At 42.2% G+C, this 20,539-nt stretch overlaps 3 protein-coding genes across 4 annotated transcripts in view; all 3 read left to right on the forward strand.

Annotated features, from left to right (window-relative positions):
* LOC111955927 (partitioning defective 6 homolog gamma) overlaps positions 1 to 6,179 on the forward strand; it is a 41,599-nt gene extending 35,420 nt beyond the window's left edge. The window contains exon 3 of the mRNA XM_023976306.1: positions 3,184 to 6,179. Within this exon, the coding sequence (XP_023832074.1) occupies positions 3,184 to 4,244 (1,061 nt within the window). The 3' untranslated portion in view covers positions 4,245 to 6,179. The remainder of the gene's footprint in view (positions 1 to 3,183) is intronic.
* A 203-nt stretch (positions 6,180 to 6,382) lies between these two features.
* Positions 6,383 to 11,034, forward strand: LOC111956170 (biogenesis of lysosome-related organelles complex 1 subunit 4). Its single transcript, XM_023976620.2, has 5 exons — positions 6,383 to 6,753; positions 6,913 to 6,984; positions 7,847 to 7,948; positions 8,104 to 8,238; positions 10,352 to 11,034. Exons 1-5 carry the CDS (start codon positions 6,454 to 6,456, stop codon positions 10,439 to 10,441), a joined length of 699 nt encoding a protein of 232 aa, XP_023832388.1. The 5' UTR covers positions 6,383 to 6,453; the 3' UTR covers positions 10,442 to 11,034.
* A 742-nt stretch (positions 11,035 to 11,776) lies between these two features.
* Positions 11,777 to 19,336, forward strand: LOC111955418 (nuclear transport factor 2). Of its 2 annotated transcripts, XM_023975641.2 has the most exons (5): positions 11,777 to 11,860; positions 12,292 to 12,412; positions 13,190 to 13,261; positions 13,364 to 13,462; positions 18,964 to 19,336. In XM_023975641.2, exons 2-5 carry the CDS (start codon positions 12,314 to 12,316, stop codon positions 19,078 to 19,080), a joined length of 387 nt encoding a protein of 128 aa, XP_023831409.1. In that variant the 5' UTR covers positions 11,777 to 11,860; positions 12,292 to 12,313; the 3' UTR covers positions 19,081 to 19,336. The 2 variants fall into 2 exon arrangements, with proteins under 2 accessions (XP_023831409.1, XP_023831410.1); XM_023975642.2 differs by lacking the exon at positions 12,292 to 12,412 and having other exon boundaries at positions 11,794 to 11,860.
* The last annotated feature ends 1,203 nt before the right edge of the window (positions 19,337 to 20,539 follow it).

A 20,539-nucleotide genomic window follows, 5' to 3' on the forward strand; every position in this document is an offset into this window, starting at 1 on the left:
ATTCCCCTCTTATTCGCCCCCACTTCACAGTAGAAGCCTCAAACAAGGTTATAAAGACTGTTGACATCTAGTGGAAGCCTTAGAAAGTGCAATATGACCCCATTTCCACTGTATCTTGGATAAGCCAAGAGTTGAAAAACTACAAACCTCAGATTTCCCACTTCCTGGTTGGATTTTTCTCTCATGTTTTTGCCTGCCATATGAGTTCTGTTATACTCACAGACATCATTCAAACAGTTTTAAAAACTTCAGTGTTTTCTATCCAAATCTACTAATAATATGCATATCCTAGCATCTGGGCCTGAGTAGCAGGCAATTTACTCTGGGCACGCTTTTCATCCGGACGTGAAAATACTGCCCCCTACCCAAGAGAGATTAACAAGTTAGAAATGATTTAAACACACTTTGCTGTAGGCTACTATTTACTAGTTAACAAAAAATCATGTATGTCATATAAAATATATTCATCCCACCCAGTATTGTAATCAAAACTTACCAGAAAGCATGTAGTCCTTGACTCAGACAGTGTAGTAGTGTGGGCTCAATAGCATCTCATTAGTGTGCAAGATCTTGAGAATCAGCTGTACATGTGATGGAAGAATGCACTGTGCATGCAGAGGGTTGCAATTCCATTGAATTGGGGATAGTTTAACCAAAATGACACAATACCTAGAGTTGCCTTATATGTATCCCACARAAAATGTTCACTGTTATTAGCTAACTTTTTTGGTGAATTTAAGCAAAATTCCCCAAATTCCCGGGCTTAACTTCCCATGGAAAATTWCCGGGGAAATTCTGGAAATTTACCGGAAAGTTACCAACCCTTTGCAAACCTAGCTGTGGCCATCTGTATCTGTAGCAAGGAGTGCAGCAGTTTGCTTTCAGAACAGTGTTATTAAAACAGTGTGTTGKGTCCTGTCATTAGATTCCGTCATTAGTGGGGAGGAGATGCAGAAAGTCATTAGTCGGCCTGGGAGGTAAGGTTCAGTACAGTGGTGCACAAAATACTCCCACTGAAACTATTAGCACAGAGAATTGGCCCCCAAAAATACTTTAGCATAGGAAGTAACACACTTTTCCAGCAGAGGGAACACATCTATACCATGTAACCATATGGTTATCCCACTTGCATATGCTATAACGTCAAACACATTCACCCAGGCAAGTGTCCACCCCAGTAGGGACTATGACTCGTGGCCCATTGCCATGGAAGTGGTGGATGCACCTCTAGTTCCTGTTCCTGCAGCACTGTGCTTCACACTGTCCGGACAAACTTCCTCCTTGGATCTGGATCAACACAGCTAGCAGTACAGACATGTCCTGAGAGGAAGGTCACAGGATGAGTTTATTATGCCTGAGCAGTCCTCTTACTATCATACTGTATCTCTGTTTCTGGCATTCTCTGTCTCTCCATGTCTCTCTTTATTTCTCTTCCTGTCATTGTCAAGTTGGATAGATAGTAGCTACCTAATGTCATTTTCAGTGAGTGTTTACATTTTACAATCGGAAGTGAACGAGAGAAATTGTGCAAATGAACAAAGTTGTGATGAATGCTTTTCTGAAGGAAGAGCATTTTGTGTACAAGGAGCAGAGGGGAGAAAGGAGGAGAATGAAAAAAACGCTAGTAGGAAGCACAGGGAAAAAATGGCACCTGTACGGAACTCATCCAGAGCTTTTTGACTTCTCAAACATGGCAGAAAGACGTAAGATATCTGATGGCAAAAATGTAGTAGTGAATTGCATACAGGTGTAACTTCATCACCTCATGTGCGCTGCACAACAGAGACTCACTATAGACATACAACGCTATGGACTCACCAGCTCCTGCTTTCTCACGTTGTGCTATTTACAAACAAACACATGACTGGTTCAGCTGTTCATAATGTGAGGGGTGGAATGAAAAAGACAATCTGCTTTGTCTCCTAACGTATTGCAAAAGTTGACTGTAGGTATTAACTTAAAAAGTTGCTATAAATATTCAAATGTATTGAACAACTTCAAATAAGTAGTTTTGACGGTATTGAAAAGCCATCCTGTGTTTCAGTATACCGCCTAAGCCTAGACATATTGGGTTGGTTGAAATGTTTTTATATCTTTTTTGAACTGTGAAAATGGTTTTGCGTGAACACACTTCGTTGCCCTTGCTTGCAGACAGCGAGTCGTGTACAACTGAAGATCAGAATGATCGGTATTCCAACTGTAATCCCATCCTGGTGTTTGGTTTGATTACAACTGTTTTTCCTGTGGCTCTGTTGTTCCACCCCACTGACTGCAGAGCTACACCAGACCAGCACAGCACTCGTCAGACTTTCTCTATGGCCCAGAGTGCAACAGGGTCTGCCACAAGTTCAGCCCAGTTAAAGCTTTGTTCTGAAGTGGAGGGAAAGGCTTTCACAGTAAACAAGCTGAAGAGTTTTAATGATAAACTTACCATTGTCCTCAACTCCTTGTGTGGGTGTTTCTTTAGAGTGGGACTGGTAAACAGTCAGTACGCTGTGACTCTGGTCCCATTTTGGCCATGGTTTGGCTTGGCAGGCAGGGCCTCCCCAACAGCAGCTGTCTAAGCAGTACCAGTAAAGTGGGACAGCTCTGTCAGCACAGACAGGAACGCCCCACACACACACCCCCACACTGTCAGCTCTGCTCTGCCCTCAGCGTTTTATTAATGACTCTAGGACTGCAATCTGGAATGTATTGGCAGCTTCACTATTCTGTTGTGTTGATGTCCCAAGTCTGGAATAAAGTTCATCTGTGTTCATGTTGTCATCTTGCAGTTTTATGTGTGTTTTGGTCATTTGTCCATTTTAAAAACATGAAGGGTTTATGCTTGCTTTACCCAGGGGTAGAGTTAGAGGAGTTTGGACTAAGACCTGTTGACGTGTATGGTAATGAGCGCTGCGTACATTTCTTGCTACAAATGAAACCTTTATGTATTGTGTTCTTTCTAAGGAAAACATCTGCTCACCATTTGAGGCTCATATGCTTCAAGTGAAGTGTTCCTGAGAGCTAAGCTGTTCTAAGTAGTTCTGTTCCGTGTTTCAGACATAGTTCTGAGCAGTTGTTTTCTCCTGTCTTCCAGAGGCCTTAAGGGGTTCTATATTTTCTGTGTTTCAGTTCTTAGCAGTTCTGTTCTGGGTTTCAGAAAAGGTTCTAACCAGTTCTATTTCTCCTGTTGTGTTTCAGAGGAGGTCGACTACAGCAGCTATGGGACTCACTCTCTGACCCGAAAGAAGAAGGCTGTGGTGGCCCTGCGGAACGACGTCAACAGGAAGCGACCTCACATCCGCATTGGCATGCCGCAGGACTTCCGGCCAGTCTCCTCCATCATCGATGTGGACATCTTGCCGGAGTCCCACCGCCGCGTTCGTCTCTACCGCCATGGTTCTGACAAACCCCTGGGGTTCTACATCCGGGATGGGACAAGCGTACGGGTGACGCCCCATGGCCTGGAGAAGGTGCCTGGGATTTTTATCTCCCGCATGGTGCCTGGGGGCCTGGCTGAGAGCACGGGCCTGCTGGCCGTCAATGACGAGGTCCTGGAGGTCAACGGCATTGAGGTGACTGGGAAGACGCTAGACCAGGTAACGGACATGATGATCGCCAACAGTCACAACCTGATTGTCACAGTGAAGCCGGTCAACCAGCGGAACAATGTGGTGCGAGCCAGCCGGATATCCGGCAGCTCCGGTCAGTCGTCAGACAGCAGCGGTTCCACCGGCTACCCCAGCCTGTCCACCGCAGCAATGGCGACCGGTGCCCACGGCTACCCCGACGAGCTGGAAAGCGATGAGGAGTCAGACATCGTCATCGAGAGCAGCCTCAAGCGGCCGTCGAGGCGCTCCAGCGCATCAATGGTGTCCGTGGCTTCAAGAACGTCACGCTCCCATACCCAAGCCCCTCCCCAGGCCCCCGTGGAACCCACCAACCCCCCGATCCGACCCCTCTCTGTGGTTTCCACCTCCTCCTTTCACTCCCAGCCCTCCTCCCACTCCCAGCCCAGCCTCAATGGCCTTTCCCACCACGGCAGCCTCAGCTACATGCTGCACAGGGACCTGAACCTCCAGCACCCCCAGTTACAGACCCCCCAGCATCACCAAACCCAGCACCACAGCAGCAACCCAGCCCTCCGGGAGAGCAACAGCAGCCTGCACAAAATCCTCAGCACCATGAGGACGGACCCTCGACACAGCCTGGCCCTGCCCCGGGGAGGGGTGGAAGAGGATGGCACCGTCATCACCCTATAATACACACACCTACACTAATAATACACACAGACACACACACATTGGACGTGAGCTGGAGCATCCCCTGCCCGGTRTACCCACCATGAGAATGAACGTTGTTCCTCAAACCTCCTACTAATTTTGTTACATTTTTTATAAAACAAATAAGGACAGTTTATTCTGTATTGTTTGAGTTTTAAGGTTTTCTATGTCTTGTAAATGAGCATTTTAGGCCACTAATGTGTAAGCCTGATGGGATTCACCTGCTATCCTTTAGTGGCCACTTTTAATCTGAACCTCTATCTCCTTTTTGGGACCAACTATGAGCTTTTGTTTTTAAGAACAATTCTATGTTTCTGTACAATGCTGCCTGTCTACTGATTCTCTGTATTTTACCTGTGTATTCACAGATTTATCTTCTCAAATAAATTATTCTAAGCTTTAATAAGGAGAAGTGTTGGATCATCACATGTACTAAAACTCTTACTTCCCTTACCAGCAGTCATTTATACCTGGTACATTTTGAACTGCTATCAAGCAATACTTCCTACACTGAACATAGTCTATATCCTGTTTCGTCTTCTCCACTGGTTGTCTGTTTTTGGAGCTCCAGGAATGCAACATGCTCTCTGGAAAAAAGCCACTATCTGACTAGCACTCCTCTCACTTCACCGCTAATGAATCCTTATCTTTACTCAACTCATCTGCTTGGCTGTGAACCCTGTTAGTTACCGCAGGCAGGGGGATGTGAACCCTGTTACAGCAGGCAGGACTGCTAAGAGGTGAAGGTGATAACACCTGCATCTGCTTAACCTCACTCATTCACTTTCCTACACTGTGTTGGGCACACACATTGAGATCCATGTACGGATCCAGTGGTACTTTGGTTTACAAACGTAATCTATCCATCCATGGTATGGTTAACTTTCATAGAGTACATATGTGGGACACTAAGCCATCCATCGGTGGTTTGATTTTTGTATGGGACTCTTCTCACCATTATTCACATTGTAGTTCAAGGCTTTTAAGCTGTCAAGGTTTGCAAAGTCGTTTTTTTTTTGAGCAGTCTTATTGTTTCAACTCTTTTAAATCTCCATGTTAGTACCAGGATTAACATTGGATTATCACCCTATTTTGGTTCACAAATATGTCATTTTTGTTGCTCTTTCCTTTTCCTCTCACCATAGGCTGCTTTGGTTACCTTGGCACTGTTCTTATGACCATAGTGAGGTTATTCCATGCATATCTTTACTATGCACAGTCAGTTCAACCCTATTGAGTAGTGCTATAATGTGTTGGTCACTTCCCCCTTCTGGTAGTACCCTGTACCATCGACTCAGTGTGAGCCAACATATTCACGCCTAGGAAATATTACAGGTTTTATATTTATTACAGAAACGTCTAGTTTTTTTCTGGAATAATGTCTATTGTTTTACTGTCTCTTTTTAATGTACATAAGGATTTTATAATAGATTTTTACAAGGGAAAAACAATGACATATGAACAAATAATTCCATGAGGTATTATGGTACGAGGATGATTATGATGGGGAATATTTCAGCATATCATGTAAACTGGACTGTTTTTATTCTATGAGATGGTGATGATGCTGTACAGACATTGCTATACATTCTCCACACATATTGGAGAAAAGGTTTGTAAAACACTTTGTGCCTTTTTAATTCATTTTAGTCCAGATATGTACTGAGCACTCAAATGTAAACAACAATTGAATGGATATTAGGGCTTGATCTGTAATTGCTCAATCAATATTTAGTAGGCCTAGTTGCTCTTTCAACATAGTAATCTGTAAGTATCACTTCAACTAATTTCCACAGTTGAAATTCAAACCCTTAATGCAATTAATTTGAATTGTATTGTGAATATTGTGTTTATATTTTCTTACTGTTTTGTAAGTTTTGGGAGATACATTTTGAAATAAAGGTTTAAAATGCACTTGCTGTCCAGTTTTCATTCCCATTTTCTATTGTAGAAAGTTGACTCATGGATTCCTGTGTTTTTACACGTTTCTAATGGCAATTGAGTCATCAGATTTCAGTATTCAACTTCAGAGGAAATTAGTGAAAGAGACCTTATTTAAAATTGCGCCTTTTCACTTCGTTCTACTTGATCCTTGTAAGCCGCCATCAACAGATTCAACCACGTGATTTAATCAGCTGACATTCATAACACGGTAGCTGAAAACAAAAATAAACAAAAGGGGAAAAAGATGGAGCCTAGGTTGGAAAATAGGGTAGATGTTCTCTCCCCGCTGGAGGAGTCCAGTGCCGAGGTGAGTCGGGACAGTGGCATCGTGTCGCAGAGTGTGAGCAGTTTATCCATGTTGAGCGAGGCCCTAAGCAATGGTACCGTGTCGCAAAGCCCCAGCTTCGACGCAGCAGTCTTGCGGAGTCCGAGCTTCAACTCCGAGGAACCCGACACGGACCCAGACCACAACGAGGAGGATGAGATACTGAGACACACTGCCCTCAGTTACTCCTCTTACATCAGAGATACAGCTGGAGACGAGGTTAGAATTAATCAACCTTTCCGATGGATGTAAAATATATCATCCTGTCTATGCTGGGAGGTGCAATAGCGCTAGCCAAAGCTAGCTATAACTGGATACACGTGATGAGAAATGTCACTTGACTGGTTATAACCATGACCTGCTTTCTATACCCCACAGATCCTGGGTTTGGAGAAAAGTCTGGAGGAAATGCTTACTAGGGTGGATGAATTTGTTGGAATGCTTGACATGGTACGTGCTCAGAGATCGGCAGTATTTGAAATATGTATTTCGTTTACTTGAGTAATTTGTATTACACAAGGCTGAACTGCACTCTATTGTATTTTTTAACAAGATACTTTCAAGAGCTGTAATTTGTATTTTCAAAATCCTTTTCTATACCATTTATTTTTATTTTTATAGCGCTTCAGTTTTGTGGGCACCTCTCACCCTGCATTGGTATCAGAAGTCTGATGGCACTATGGTGTGATTAGAGAATCTGCGAAATCAGGGCTGTCCAACCCTGATCCTGGAGAGCTACCATCCTGTAGGTTTTCACTCCAACCCTAATCTAGCACACCTGATTGTAATAAGTAGCTGGTTGATAAACTGAACAAGGTTAGTTACAACTGTGGTTGGAGTGAAAACATACAAGAAGGTACATCTCCAGGAACAGGGTTGGACACCCCTGTGCTAAATGAACTAAATATAATTGTATATGTAAAAATTTGCATTTGCAAARCATGCTGAGTATTATTCTAAAGAGTTCTGCCTGACACGGTCAATAATACCCAATGTGCTTTGCAGTTAATTTTGCTATGTTAATTTTCATATTTATATTTTGGTCATTTAACAGACGCTTATCCAGAGTGACTAACAGTCAGTGCATTCAACTAAAGTAGATAAACAACATATTACAATTAGAGCAAGTCAAATGTTTCTGTAACTGTTACTGAGAATGTTGTTGCTGTTCKGTCCTACTACTTGGAAATTTTGTAGTTTGATACATAGCTTTTTATGGTATATTGCCATTCTTGCACATCCCTGTATGTGCTGCTCTTGTCGTTGTCTGTGAAAGTGGTTGAGAAATGTAATTTTCTTCCACTGGTTATAGATCCGCAACGACACATCACAGATTGTCAACGAGAACCTACCTCAAATACATAGAAAATCAGAAGAGATGAGACAAATATACAGAAAGATTGACAAGTTGGATGTAAGTGTGATTTACTTAACGTAATTGTTAAAAACCAGGATGATGTCATTGAAATCCTGACATGATCTGTGTACCAAATGGCACCCTATTCTCTATATTTGGGGCACAGGTATGGTAGTTCTGTATCTGACCCTGTTCCCTGGTGTTGTGTCCAGGTGTTTGTGAAGATGGTGGGTGCCAATGTGAATGTCATGGAGGAGCATGTCACTCAGGCAGAGAAGGAACAAGGAACCCTGCCGGGCGCCTTCAGAAAGATCTTCCGTACCATTAGTGTCCCGAGCTTTCTAAATGTGAGGATTCAATCAATCAATGCACATCTCAGTCAACCATTAAGGCAATATCCATTTGGAGTGTAAATGCTGTATTCCTATACTTAATCACTATCCCCCTGAACCAGTATCTCTGTGTTTTTTATTTTATTTAACCTTTATTTAACTAGGCAAGTCAGTTAAGAACAAATTCTTATTTACAATGACGGCTTACCCTGGCCAAACCATGCTGGGCCAATTGTGCGCCGCCCTATGGGACTCCCAATCACAACCAGTTGTGATACAGCCTGGAATCGAACCAGGGTCTGTAGTGATGCCACTAGCAAAGTCTTCTCTAACGCCCAAGAAGCTCCGACTCAAACTGTCATTCACCAGCTCTGCAAGCGTTATAATGTCAAAATACGTTTGCTGATCACCAAATGTGGAGTTTTGCTGAGCAACTATCTTCATTTACTCCCGTTTATGCCAGTATGTACTTCCAAAAAAAGGTATAAATAAAAATTTACAAGCATCTGAAAAAAAGCCTATTTGGCACCTCCAATCATTCATTATTGCCACGCACAGGTCGAAAGTCTACAACAGCTCAAAACATTGGAGGTGCCGAAGAGGCATTTTTTGCAGTTGCTTATAAAAAAAAATGTCCATAACGGGAGTACATCAAARTCAAATGTTATTTGTCACATGGAGGCGGCAGGTAGCCTAGTGGTTAGAGCGTTGGACTAGTAACCGAAAGGTTGCAAGATCGAGCTGACAAGGTAAAAATCTGTCGTTCTGCCCCTGAACAAGGCCGTTAACCCACTGTTCCTAGGCCGTCATTGAAAATAATAATTTATTCTTAACTGACTTGCCTAGTTAAATAAAAGTAATACAAAATACATGAAATGCTGAATACAACAGTTGTAGACCTTACTGTGAAATGCGTACTTAAAAACCCTTAACCAACAAKGCAGTTCAAGAAATAGTGTTTAACAAATATTGACTAAACTAAAATAACAGTAATGACGGGGCTATATTCAGGGGGTACTGGTACTGAGTCAATGTGTGGGGCTACAGGTTAGTCAAGGTAATTTGTACATGTCGGTAGGGGTAAAGTGACTATGCATATTTAATAATCAGTGAGTAGCAGCAGTGTGAAAACAAAAGCGGGGGTGGATGTACATAGTCCGGGTGGCCATTTGATTAATTGTTCAGCAGTCTTATGGCTTGGGGGTAGAAGCTGTTAAGAAGCCTTTTGGACCTAAACTTTGCGCTCTGGTACCACTTGTGTGGTAGTAGAGAGAACAGTCTATGACTAKGGTGGCTGGAGTCTTTGGCAATTTTTAGGTCCTTTCTCTGACACCACCTGGCATTGAGGTCCTRGATGTCAGGAAGCTTGGCCCCAGTGCTGTACTGGGCAACTATCATCACAAAGATGGTTGCTCAGCGAAACTCCATATTTGGTGATCAACGAACGTATTTTGACATAACACTTGCAGAGCTGGTGAATGGGAGTTTGAATCAAATCTTTCTGGGCTTTATAGAAGTCTCTAAAGTACAGATACTGGTTCATATCTCTCCCTAATTGCACATTTTTTAACTTTTTACCAATTTTTCTCCCCCAATTTTGTGATATCCAATTGATAGTTAATCTTGTCCCATYGCTGCAATTCYCGTACGGACTCGGTAGAGGCGAAGGTCGATAGCCATGCGTCCTCCGAAACACGACCCTGCCAAGCCGCACTGCTTCACTGCTTGCTTAGCCCGGAAGCCAGCCGGACCAATGTGTCATAGGGAACACCGTACAACTGGCGACTGAAGTCAGCGTGCATGCACCTGGCCCGCCACAAGGAGTCGCTAGAGCGCAATGGGACAAGGACATCCCGGCCGGCCAAACCCTCCCCTAACCCGGACGACGCTGGCCCAATTGTGCGCCGCCTCATGGGTCTCCCGGTCGTGGCTGGCTGCRACACAGCCTGGGATCGAACCCGGGTGTGTAGTGACGCCTCCTTGACCGCTGCGCCACTCGGGGAGGCCCCATAATTGTTATTATTGAATGGTAGTTGTTCTGACCTAAGCATTTCACGGTCTACAACTGTTGTATTCGGCGCATGTGACAATTGTATTTAATTTAAATCCATAACTTTTGTCTCTACAGAAACCAGCCAGCCCCAGAAGGCAGCAGCATCAGGAGCTTCCCCCAGTGTTGAGAACAGATGATTATTTCACCCCACACCCAGGACACTGAAAGTTTGTCTCAAATAGCACCCTATTCCTTACATATTGTATTACCCATTGTTTTCTGGTTAACAATAGTGCACTATATAGGGAATAGGGTGCCATTTTAGGAGGCTACTTGAAACAGATGCCTACAGCTCCCACACATCGCACATGCAATGGTCAGCCTGACTCCTCTAGGTCAGGTGACCTCAGTCTGCATGGCTGTCTTGACTGGACCAGAGCCATAGATGGATATGGCTCTGGACCTGACTATAGACAATAATACTAGTGTCCTCTGGACTGGAGGATCTGACAGTTTCAACAAGCAATATAGTGTTGGCTCTCTCACTATCAAGTGGCTGTGAAGACGCTGAAGAAATCAGACTGGATGCGGACACCTGAAAAAGGAAAATTGTGTTATTGATCTGAAGACCTTTCTTCTTCAAGACTCTGTTTTTCAAGTGCCTCTGAGTGTTTCCCTTTATTTTATTGCGTGGTCACCTGTTGAATTAAATTGCTATAAGGAAAATGTTATTAATCATCACACTTGTACTCTCACCAATAGTATGATTTGAAGTATATGATGTTCAAGCTTGAGTAAAACTTAACATGATGTTTTTATACTGCTATTGTTTCCTGTTTGTATGGCCTAATACTGGAGTGGAATTGGCACTTTGTAATTCTCAACACACTGCACCAAGCAACATTTATTTGTTGAACATATTTTGTCATAGTTGTATATTATTTGATACTTTTGTCACTAATGATCATCATACCAAATAATTATCAACAAAGTTGTTTCTTATTGACTTTATCAGTAAACCCTCATCTGGAAAGCTGTTACTGAGTTTCACACCACCACAGATATCAAAATATATCAGAGGAATACACAGCTAGCTGCTACATAAAGCACTTGTTGAAAACTCAAATATTTTATGTCACTTTCTCTTGGCTACAAAGAGCTCATGTGTAAAATAACTAATTAACTAAATAAGAGTTTGTTCTTAACTGACTTGCAGAGTTAAATAAAAGCTCAATTAAAAAAATCTGAATATCAATGCTATACAAAAGTATACATTGTCATATCCATTAACTCAGTTGTCCATGTAGGAATTTGTTCTTAACTGACTTGCCTGGTTAAATAAAAAAGATTCTCAATGTTATACAAAAGTATACATTGTCATTAAACGTAACATTTCATTGTCAATGTGCTGAAAATAATTGAGCTACCAAGGTTGGTTGCACTTTGGTATTTTTTCCGATATCATTTTGATGGAAACGCCCATTTGGGTGCCATTCATGCTCGTAGGTACCCGTCAATCAAACCGAAGAGCGCATCTATTGGTTGTTTAGCCCCTGTATACGATAACACTCTTTTTTTCTCCGGATGAAGCGGGAGAGACTTGTTGTGCATCCACACTGGATTACTAGCAAGTTGCATATTAAGGTAAGTTTCATATTACGTTTTAAACAACTATTCAACAATAAAACATGTAGTTTATAGGGGAAATTATTCTTTGCAACACAAAGTAAAAGTTTAGCTGTCTTTTTCTGAGTGGAATGATGTACTGACATTAAACTAGTTAGTTCGCGAGCTAGCTTGCTACTGTATATAACAAGTTCGCTATGTAACTCAGTATTCATTCCGTTAACTGACGTTAGCTAGTGTTTCCAGTTTTGAGATCTAGCTAGCTAGTTAGCCATTCTCGTGCTCATGTTCTCTTGATAAGTGGATAAATACATGATGACAAACTGAAGTTTTATCTTTTCCATTCATTATAATTCCAATAATTCAGAATGATTCTGCAACACGTGGAATGTGCTCATCAGAGATGCGCTTTTGGCTACGTCATATTCAAGTCGCATTTTCCTCTCCAGATTCCAACCTGCACTTTGAATCATGGCAAGCAAACCGGTTTGGGAGCAGATAGGTGCAGGCTTTGTGCAACATTATTACCAACAGTTTGATTCTGATAGAACCAAACTCGCTGATCTCTATGTGAGTATTTACATTTCAACACAGTTAGAGATGTGTAATGGTGTTTCATGGACCAACCTTGTCATCTGGAAACCTGGGGTGACTCTCCTCTCTTAATTCCTTGCCTCCTTCACTTGGACTTTCTCCTTCAAATAACCCTACAGTTTTCAGCATTGCTCATGTGAACCACAATCCCAACGCTGTGTTTTAACGTTTAGAAACATCAATCATTGCTTACAATAGGGCTTCCGAAACATATGGCCCTTTCATCATCGAAAAATAATCCTTCAAATAAAAAAGATACACTTACTGTTGCAATTTTGCAAGATCCATACAGCTATGGGTACTGCAAGCGATGTGTATTAATGTTCAGTTTGAGTGTCAGGACTCTTAACAACTCCCCTGTACAGAAGACGCCCACGTCCAATGACTTATGTGTAATGGATTGGAATTTAGAGTCATGTTCAAGGGCTATCCTCCAAAGTGCTTTGAGAAAGTGGCATGGATGGAGAGGATAGAAGGAATCGAGGAAAGACTTTTGAGATGGACCCCTGGGGTGTATTCATTGGTCAGATTCCGTTGCAAAACATAACCGTTTATTCCAAGCGGAAAACATTTTACAACGAAAACAAGAATTGCTATTGGTCAAATTCAGGTAGGTCCCTCCCATTTCGCAAAGCATCTTGCAACGGAATCTGACTAATGAATACACAGCTGCTCATGTTGTTTAGTGTGTAACTGATGTGAGATCAGTGAGAGCTCACTGTCTTAATAAATTATTGATGTTTGTGTGTCCAGACTGATGCRTCATGTTTAACATGGGAAGGAGTTGGTTTCCAGGGGCATAAAGCCATTATGGAGAAGATCACTGTGAGTGACGTCTTCATTTAAACTTCAAAGTAATTATAATGTATAGCCTAATTATTTTAACATGGTACAGACATAAAATACCTCTTCTCTCCCTTACTGCAGAGCTTACCGTTCCAGTCAATTCAGCACAGCATCACCGCACAGGACCACCAGCCCACGCCAGACAGCTGTGTAATGAGCATGGTGATGGGACAGCTCAAGGTAGATCATTTCAAAAATAGTGGATACATGTTGAGTGACTTGCTGGTGTAACAGGGAGATCATACCAGAAACTCACCCACAGCTTGAGGTGGCGCCAGTGATTTGCATCCTTTTCAGTGGCACAACTGGTGTATATATTGTCAAGTTGACAGTCATGTGTGTTAACTGTTTGTGTAGCAGAGGATTGTAGTCAAGCCAAGTCAGAGGCGAGTTGAGAGAAAAAGCTAAGCTAACACAGTGACGCGGGTTACAGTGGTGCCGTGACCTGGATTCACAGTTAAGCTTAGATCAACGGCTGGGGTCACTGTAGTGCAAGTTTAGAGGGGYGAGAGTAACTGAGTGACATCGAACCAGAAACTCACCAACTGCTTGAAATGACCCTACTTTAAGCCCAGTCAAAGGCAAGTTGAGGGAGGGAATGAAGCTGCTAAGCTAGCATAGTGATGCCGGTGAACCTGGGTACAAAAAATGTCATGAAATAAAGATGGATATCTGCACACTTGGGCTGAAACGTTGCACAATAAATTGCARGAACATTCATCGGTGTCTTTATTTCACCGCTGAACATGGGAACATGGAAGGAGCTGCTCCTGTTTTCATTTTAATACCACCTAAAGACACTTGTTGAGCTTAACTGTAATCAATTTTAAAATCAAATCGATGGTTCTTATTGTGGTTCATTTCTACTGTATGTAATGATTAGGGTTGCACATTTTGGGGAATATTCAAAGGTGGAAACTTTCTATGGGAATTAATGGAAATATATGCAAATTAATACCGTTTAAATGTAGATGTTTTTTTGCATTGGATATTTACCATGGCATATGGAGACAAACATTTTTACCTTAAGTAGACATAATTGCAAATGATTAAATCCTTCCAATAGAAATAAACAATTTAGTTATGAATTTAACTTTAATTGACTCTTCACATGGGAGGATTTCACTGAACAACAAAAGAAAAGGAATATTGAATGATCCTCAATGATCCATCGCATCTMCCAAAAACATTTTCAACATAAATCTGTAAAATGATAGTCAAGAAACTTAAGGCTTTGGTTGTCTTCCTCTCAAGCTTCCATGAGTTCTCCCTGGACCTCCTCAATGTCCACCTCTTGAACATCAGACTCTGAGGCCTCATCTTCACTGTCTCTTTCCAACCTTKTTGAGAATKGCTTGTTGTCAGGCTCAAAAAGCCTCAAATTTGCCCGGATGGCCACCAATTTTTCAACCCTTGTATTGTTCAGCCTGTTGCGTGCTTTGTTGTGTGTTCCCAAACAAGAACCAGTTGCGCTCTGAGGTGGCTGTTGGTGGTGGGATTTGGAGGATGATGGAGGCAATGGGAAAGAGCCTCAGATCCACAAAGTCCCTTCCACCAGGTGGCTGATGAGATATGTTGGCACGACGGCCATATTGCATCTCCATCCCAAAGCCCTTGCATGGAAGTGTACTTCAGTGATCGGCAGCTTACCGATCACTGTACCTGTACACAGCCAAACTGTAAATAGCACACCCAACTACCTTATCCCCATATTGTTACTGATCCTCTCTCACCCAGTATCTCTACTTTCCCATCATATCATCTGCACATCAATCACTCCAGTGTTAATGCTAAATTGTAATTATTTCGCCTCCATGGCCTATTTATTGCCTTACCTCCCTACTCTTCTACATTTGCACACAGTGTACATATATTTTTCTATTGTGATATTGACTGTACGTTTGTTTATTCCATGTGTAACTCTGTGTTGTTTTTGTCGCACTGCTTTGYTTTATCTTGGTCAGGTYGCAGTTGTAAATGAGAACTTGTTTTCAACTGGCCTACTTGGTTAAATAAAGGTGAAATAAAAAATAAAAACTTTGCCAGRCTGCCAAGAACCTTGCCCTCATCCAGGCCAAGGTGGCGAGACACGGTAGTAATGACACCATAGGCCTTGTTGATCTCTGCACCAGACAGGATGCTCTTGCCAGCATACCAACATGTACGCTGCGGCGTGTATATTGGCTTCAGGCAGAAGTCTTCATGCTTTTTGATGTATATCAGAACTGCAGATTCCTCTGCTTGGAGCAACAGTGAAGAGGGCAGGGCAGTATGGATTTCTTCTCCTACATCTGCAAGCAGTCTGAACATCAGACAGGAAGGCATTGTCTCCCTCAATCCGTGCAATGGCTACTGTTATAGGTTTCAGGCTGCTTACCACTCTCTCCCAAAATACATCATCCAGGAGGATTCTCTTAATGGGGCTGTTCATATCGTCAGACTGTGATATGGCCAATTCTTGGAGACTCCTTCCCCTCCAGGAGACTGTCAAACATGATGACAACACCACCCCAACGGGGGTTGCAGGGCAACTTCAATGTGTTGCTCTTATTCTTCTCACTTTGCTTGGTAAGGTAGATTTCTGCCATAACTTGATGACCCTTCACATACTTAACAATKTCCTTGGCTCTCTTGTAGAGTGTATCCATTGTTTTCAGTGCCATGATGTCCTTGAGGAGCAGATTCAATATATGAGCAGCACAGCCAATGGGTGTGATGTGAGGGTAGGACTCCTGCACTTTAGACCAAGCAGCCTTCATGTTCGCAGCATTGTCTGTCACCAATGCAACTACCTTCTGTGGTCCAAGGTCATTGATGACTGCCTTCAGCTCATCTGCAATGTAGAGACCGATATGTCTGTTGTCCCTTGTGTCTGTGCTCTTGTAGAATATGGGTTGAGGGGTGGAGATGTAGTTAATTATTCCTTGCCCACGAACATCCGACCACCCATCAGAGATGATTGCAATACAGTCTGCTTTCTCTATGATTTGCTTGACCTTCACTTGAACTTGTTGAATTCTGCATCCAGCAAATTAGTAGATAAAGCATGTCTGGTTGGAGGGGTGTATGCTAAGCAAAAAACTTTCAGAAATCAGAGGTGAACCAGTTGCATACACAGCTCGAGCAAGATATTCATCAGCATTTCTCTGACTACGTTCCTCCAGTGAGTCAAAAAAACTTTGATTCCAGGAGGACCATGAGCTGTTGCTATCGATAAGGTGTCTGATTCATCGAAGTAGAGGGACTTTTGTCAGAGGTTGCTTGTTGTGAGTGCTGAGGGAACTTTATGCACTTGGCCAGATGATTCTGCATCTTTGTCGCGTTCTTCACATATGATTTGGCACAGTATTTGCAAATGTACACAGCTTTTCCTTCTATATTAGCTGTAGTGAAATGTCTCCATACATCAGATAGTACCCGTGGCATTTTCCTGTAAAGATTAGGAAAAAGACTAGGAAAAAAGAAACACAATTCCATGTACAGATAAATTTTTACGGAAATTAGATTAAACAACTCCTTTGTAAGGTAAATGTTTTAAAATGAAATATGTATGGAAACAGGTGAATTAACACTCCTCAGTTAGCAGGCTCAAGCCAGCTGAAACCCACATGGTAGCAAAAACTAACTAGCAGAAATTGTTAACAAGTTAGAAATGATTTAAACACACTTTGCTGTAGGCTACTATTTATTAGTTAACAAAAAATCATGTACAGTGGGGCAAAAAAGTATTTAGTCAGCCACCAATTGTGCAAGTTCTCCCACTTAAAAAGATGAGAGAGGCCTGTAATTTTCATCATAGGTACACTTCAACTCTGACAGACAAAATGAGGGGAAAATCCAGAAAATCACATTGTAGGATTTTTTATGAATTTATTYGCAAATTATGGTGGAAAATAAGTATTTGGTCACCTACAAACAAGCAAGATTTCTGGCTCTCACAGACCTGTAACTTCTTCTTTAAGAGGCTCCTCTGTCCTCCACTCGTTACCTGTATTAATGGCACCTGTTTGAACTTGTTATCAGTATAAAAGACACCTGTCCACAACCTCAAACAGTCACACTCCAAACTCCACTATGGCCAAGACCAAAGGACACCAGAAACAAAATTGTAGACCTGCACCAGGCTGGGAAGACTGAATCTGCAATAGGTAAGCAGCTTGGTTTGAAGAAATCAACTGTGGGAGCAATTATTAGGAAATGGAAGACATACAAGACCACTGATAATCTCCCTCGATCTGGGGCTCCACGCAAGATCTCACCCCGTGGGGTCAAAATGATCACAAGAACGGTGAGCAAAAATCCCAGAACCACACGGGGGGACCTAGTGAATGACCTGCAGAGAGCTGGGACCAAAGTAACAAAGCCTACCATCAGTAACACACTATGCCGCTAGGGACACAAATCCTGCAGTGCCAGACGTGTCCCCCTGCTTAAGCCAGTACATGTCCAGGCCCGTCTGAAGTTTGCTAGAGAGCATTTGGATGATCCAGAAGAAGATTGGGAGAATGTCATATGGTCAGATGAAACCAAAATAGAACTTTTTGGTGAACTCAACTCGTCGTGTTTGGAGGACAAATAATGCTGAGTTGCATCCAGAGAACACCATACCTACTGTGAAGCATGGGGGTGGAAACATCATGCTTTGGGGCTGTTTTTCTGCAAAGGGACCAGTGAGATTTTGAGTGAAAACCTCCTTCCATCAGCAAGGGCATTGAAGATGAAACGTGGCTGGGTCTTTCAGCATGACAATGATCCCTAACACACTGCCCGGGCAACGAAGGAGTGGCTTCGTAAGAAGCATTTCAAGGTTCTGGAGTGGCCTAGCCAGTCTCCAGATCTCAACCCCATATAAAATCTTTGGAGGAAGTTGAAAGTCCATGGGCAACAGCAACAGCCCCAAAACATCACTGCTCTAGAGGAGATCTGCATGGAGGAATGGGCCAAAATACCAGCAACAGTGTGTGAACCTTGTGAAGACTTACAGAAAACATTTGACCTCTGTCATTGCCAACAAAGGGTATATAACAAAGTATTGAGAAACTTTTGTTATTGACCAAATACTTATTTTCCACCATAATTTGCAAATAAATTCATTAAAAATCATACAATGTGATTTTCTGGATTTTTTTTTCTCATTTTGTCTGTCATAGTTGAAGTGTACCTATGATGAAAATTACAGGCCTCATCTTTTTAAGTGGGAGAACTTGCACAATTGGTGGCTGACTAAATACTTTTTTGCCCCACTGTATGTCATATAAAATATTCATCCCACCCAGTATTGTAATAAAAACKTACCAGAAAGCATGTCGTCTTTGGCTCAGACAGTGTAGTAGTGTGGACTCAATAGCATCTCATTAGTGTGCAAGATCTTGAGAATCAGCTGCACATGCGATGGACGAATGCACTGTGCATGCAGAGGGTTGCAGTTCCATTTTATTGGGGACAGTTTAACCAAMATATGCCTCAAGACCTAGATTTGCCTTACATGTATACCACAAAGAGGTTCACTGTTATAAGCTAACTTTTTGATGAATTTAAGCAAAATTCCCGTTCTTAACTTCACATGGAAAATTTCCTGAACATTTGCGGAAAGTTTCAGACCCTTTGCAACCCTAATAATGATAGATTAGTAAATTATATTTGTAGAGGATGATGCTGATCTGTTCTCTCTTCTTTAAAAGGCTGACACGGACCAGGTGATGGGTTTTCAACAAACGTTCCTGCTGAAGAACGTGGACAACAAATGGATCTGCACAAATGACATGTTCAGATTGGCACTACATAACTTTGGAGCATAGGAGGAAATGGAAGAATCACGTACCTTCCACAGAGTTAGCTTTTTATATTACTTTTCAACTTTACGTGTGTGTGTGTGAGAGAATGATTGTCAGATTCTTGTCTTCAATAAACTCATTAACCAGTTATTCTGTATTAGGAGGAAATTGAAACAAATGTGTTCTGGACAGTTAACTGCATACTGTTACAGTGGTGGTGAATTGTGATGTCCAGACRTGGTCCACAGGAATACAACATAATAAATTCATTCCCAAATAAGTTTCTGGAACGATTTGCCTTATTCTGTTATTCAAACTATACCTATTAGTTCCCAATATTGGATWACATTTCATCCATACATGCCTTGTTATTAGGAAATGGCACCCTATAAAACCCTTAAACTCAACTTTGGACCTCGAAGCCAGTTCCACTGCATTTTTTCATTGTTCCTTTATAATCAGGGACTGATTTAGACCTGGGACACCAGGCATGAGTAATTCAGGTAGAACAGAAAACCAGGAGGGTAAGAGTCGAGTATCCCTGCTATAAAGTATAGGGTGCCATTTCAGATGCAGTTTAACTAGGGAAGATCTCAATTGGATACTCCTCGCGTCCTCTCATCTCCTCAAAACCAATTAGATGAGGAAGCCAGAGGTCCCTCCCCTCTGACCTCCAATGGGTTGAGAAGGAGACTAGTAGAGGATGTGAAGGATTATGCAATTGATCTTCCCATAGTCTCCTGCAAAGGTATAAACTGCCTCCTACGTGCAGCCAGCTGCAGCTTTCTGATCGCTGCAGCTGTACACAGCCCATCTGTAAATAGCCCAACCAACTACYTACCTCATCCCCATATTTGTTTTTCTGCTCTTTTGCACACCAGTATTTCTACTTGCACATCCTCATCTGCACATATCACTCCAGTGTAAATTGCTAAATTGTAATTACCTCGCCACTATTGACCTATTTATTGCCTTACCTCCTTACTTCATTTGCGCACACTGTATACAGATTTTTCTATTGTGTTATTGACTACGATTGTTTATCCCATGTGTAACTCTGTTTTTGTTGCACTGCTTTGCTTTCTTGGTCAGGTCGCAGTTGTAAATGAGAACTTGTTCTCAACTGGCCTACCTGGTTAAATAAAGGTGAAATTTAAAAAATAATTCACTAGGCAAGTCAGTTAAGAACAACTTCTTATTTACAATGACTGCCTACCCCGGACAAACTTGGACGACGCTGGGCCAATTGTGCGCCACCCTATGGTACTCCCAATCACGGCYGGGTGAGATGCAGTGCCTTAGACCGCTGCGCCACTCGGGTTTGATGCTGATCATGTGAAGCACATGCTCAAATGAAGGCTAGTCAGCTTCATCCTCACTGTTTTCAGTTTCCTTTTCGTGTTATGAAGATCCCTTGACCCACAACCTTATACACTTTTATAGTAATGCATGTCAACCATCATGTAAACTCCTATAAGTTGAC

The sequence above is a fragment of the Salvelinus sp. IW2-2015 genome, linkage group LG31 (assembly GCF_002910315.2).
Source record: "Salvelinus sp. IW2-2015 linkage group LG31, ASM291031v2, whole genome shotgun sequence".
Taxonomy (NCBI): domain Eukaryota; kingdom Metazoa; phylum Chordata; class Actinopteri; order Salmoniformes; family Salmonidae; genus Salvelinus; species Salvelinus sp. IW2-2015.

Bases quoted from the DNA above. Each gene is read 5' to 3' on its own strand.
- LOC111956170 (XM_023976620.2), top strand. From the start codon at position 6,454: ATGGAGCCTAGGTTGGAAAATAGGGTAGATGTTCTCTCCCCGCTGGAG. The intron at 6,754-6,912 runs GTTAGAATTAAT...TATACCCCACAG, and splicing joins GAGATACAGCTGGAGACGAG to ATCCTGGGTTTGGAGAAAAG. The intron at 7,949-8,103 runs GTAAGTGTGATT...TGTTGTGTCCAG, and splicing joins GAAAGATTGACAAGTTGGAT to GTGTTTGTGAAGATGGTGGG.